This window comes from Egretta garzetta, unplaced genomic scaffold (assembly GCF_000687185.1).
Source record: "Egretta garzetta isolate BGI_Z169 unplaced genomic scaffold, ASM68718v1 scaffold663, whole genome shotgun sequence".
Taxonomy (NCBI): Eukaryota; Metazoa; Chordata; class Aves; order Pelecaniformes; family Ardeidae; genus Egretta; species Egretta garzetta.
In genome coordinates, this window is record NW_009259122.1 from 515,307 (window position 1) to 517,554 (window position 2,248).

General features: G+C 59.1%; 1 protein-coding gene across 1 annotated transcript in view; it reads right to left on the bottom strand.

Annotated features, from left to right (window-relative positions):
- LAMP3 (lysosomal associated membrane protein 3) overlaps nucleotides 1–2,044 on the bottom strand; it is a 26,890-nt gene extending 24,846 nt beyond the window's left edge. Inside the window, exon 1 of the mRNA XM_035891151.1 lies at nucleotides 1,950–2,044. Within this exon, the coding sequence (XP_035747044.1) occupies nucleotides 1,950–1,995 (46 nt within the window). The 5' untranslated portion in view covers nucleotides 1,996–2,044. The remainder of the gene's footprint in view (nucleotides 1–1,949) is intronic.
- Between the last annotated feature and the right edge of the window lie 204 nt (nucleotides 2,045–2,248).

Below are 2,248 nucleotides of genomic sequence, written 5' to 3' on the forward strand. Positions count from 1 at the left end.
CCGGAGAGGCACTGCCCCCTGGGGGGCCTGGCACCACTTGGCCAGGGAGCCGCTTGCGTGGCTCCCCCCAAAAGGGGCCATGGCGCAACGGCCCGCAGCTCTGCGTCCCCCGCTGGTCTCTGTTTCTTTTTTCCTACGAGGCCATCTCAAAACTTCACGTGACCAACATTCTGCTCGAGGGACGCGTGCTCCCTGCGGCATGCCTTCCTGGAGCTGCCATCCCCTCGTCTCACCTCGGCTTCAAAGTTGGGCGTTACAGACGCCAAGGTCTGCATTTCTGCCCAGCCCGCCCCCACCCCCGCTGGGCTCCAGAGCAAACCCCTCGGAGCTCTCGGACACCCGCAGTCCCCGGTCGGGGCCTGGACACCCTGCTTTCATGCTCTGGTGACCAGGGAGGTTCAGGCAATGTCAGCCAAGGAACATCACTGCCCTGCTCCTAGGCTTTACGGCAGCAAGCAAAGTGCTCAGTGCCTTGGTCCGGCTGTGCCATTTCTCAGCCGCCGTCCCGTAATGCAGTGGGTGAAAAAATTTCTTGCTGGGGATTTTCACCCTTCCTGTCTAACCATACACTCGTGCTGCTTGGCAGCCCAGCAGGTTTGCTCTGCTTTACGCTGCCCAGAAGAAATGCTTGTGATTGCCGAGTGATCCTGTCCAGACAGACAGACCTGACCCCGCTCCTGCAATCACCAAAAACACTCTCGCCCGCTCCAGCTGCTTTGGTTTGAGGCCTTGAGGAACTGGAAAAGCACTGAGATTTTCTGAGAGGTTTCGGTACCGTCATAGTTTCCCTCCAGCACAAGAGCAGTTTCTTGAACCCCCAACCCATCAGACTTTATCCCTTCATTTCCTACCTGCATGGGAAGACCTGGCTCTGTGGCATCGATAAAACACCACAACAAAGTACTCAAGGAAAAATCAAAAATGGATAAGGAGCTGAGGAAACAAGTTCCTCCTGGTCAAAAAGATTCTTGCTGACCACCGAGTTACTGGCGTTACTTCTCTCAGCCTGGCCTCGCGCTCCTTTGGCGTATACGTTTTGGGGCTGCTCCAGCAGACTCCGGCTAGGAAGCAGGTCTGGGAAAGGGGAGCAGATGCGGCAGGAGCTGCTGTGGCCGAGCCCCTGGGCTCTTTCCCCGCTCCCTGCGCCGCTGCAGCAGAGCTGGGGGGGGACGGGGTCGTTACTGGCGAGATCCCGGCGTGCTGACGGCAAAGCGCACCGCAGAAACCCTGCGCCCCACCAGCGAGCTCGGACCTTTGGCATTGCACAGATTAAATCGTGGCACAGATTAAATCAGGGCACAGATTAAATCATACCCTGTGCATCTTCACCTGGCGGATCTGGTGCAGCTGCGGGTGTTGAGGGAGGACTTACCCTGCGGGGACACGGCCTCGGCCAGGCGAGCCCCCCAGGTTCTCACGGAGCAGCGTTAGGGACGGAACGGTGACTTGGATCTCGTCTGTCGTGGAGCTGAGCCCCAGCCTGCCTCCGCCTTCCCCACACTCCCTGCCTCGCCCCGCTTTCCTGATCAAGCCCTGCCTCTTGCACCCAGACGGATGAAGGGCTGGAGCAACGCTCCTTTAGTTTCTCTTCTGCCTGTCTCACTTGAGACCCTCAGCCCATTCTGCTGGTCTGGGAATTACTTTTGATTAAGAAAAGCAAGCTGCCTCTGAACTGTTTTGAGCCTCCTCCACCACAGAGTCAGCGTTTATGTCACCACAGAGCGCAAGGGAAAGTACACGGGAAAACGTCAGGCTGAGTTACACCAGCTGCAACTAAACGCAGCTGCAGTTACTCCTTAGCAGCGGGGCTTCACTAAAAGTGCCCTTCGTGCTAGCAGCCAAACTGTTCCAAGTTTTCAGTCTGTGAGGTGCTGCCCTGACTGCAAGGAACCAAACCCAGCGTAGTCTGCCCCGGTTTTCTGCTAGGAAGGATGGAGTACGCTACTCACCGCAGGCGAAGGCGAGCAAGGCGACCGGCCGCACGCCCCTGCCCATGGCCAGCGTGGCTGCGGGCCTGGGAGCTGCTGCGTGGCTCCCTGCAGCGGGCGAGGGCAGGTGGGGCTGCCCGGGCACCGAAACGTTTCACTTGACGCAGGGAGTGCTCAGTCACATGGCTGGAAAGGAGGTGGAGGGAGGGGACACCGATGCTTCTGCCCGCAAGCTGCCACAGGAGGAAATAACCGATGGTTAGGACAGAAAGCGGAAACAGAAGGGGCTGGGGGGCGCCCCGGGGCGCCCCTCACCCTGC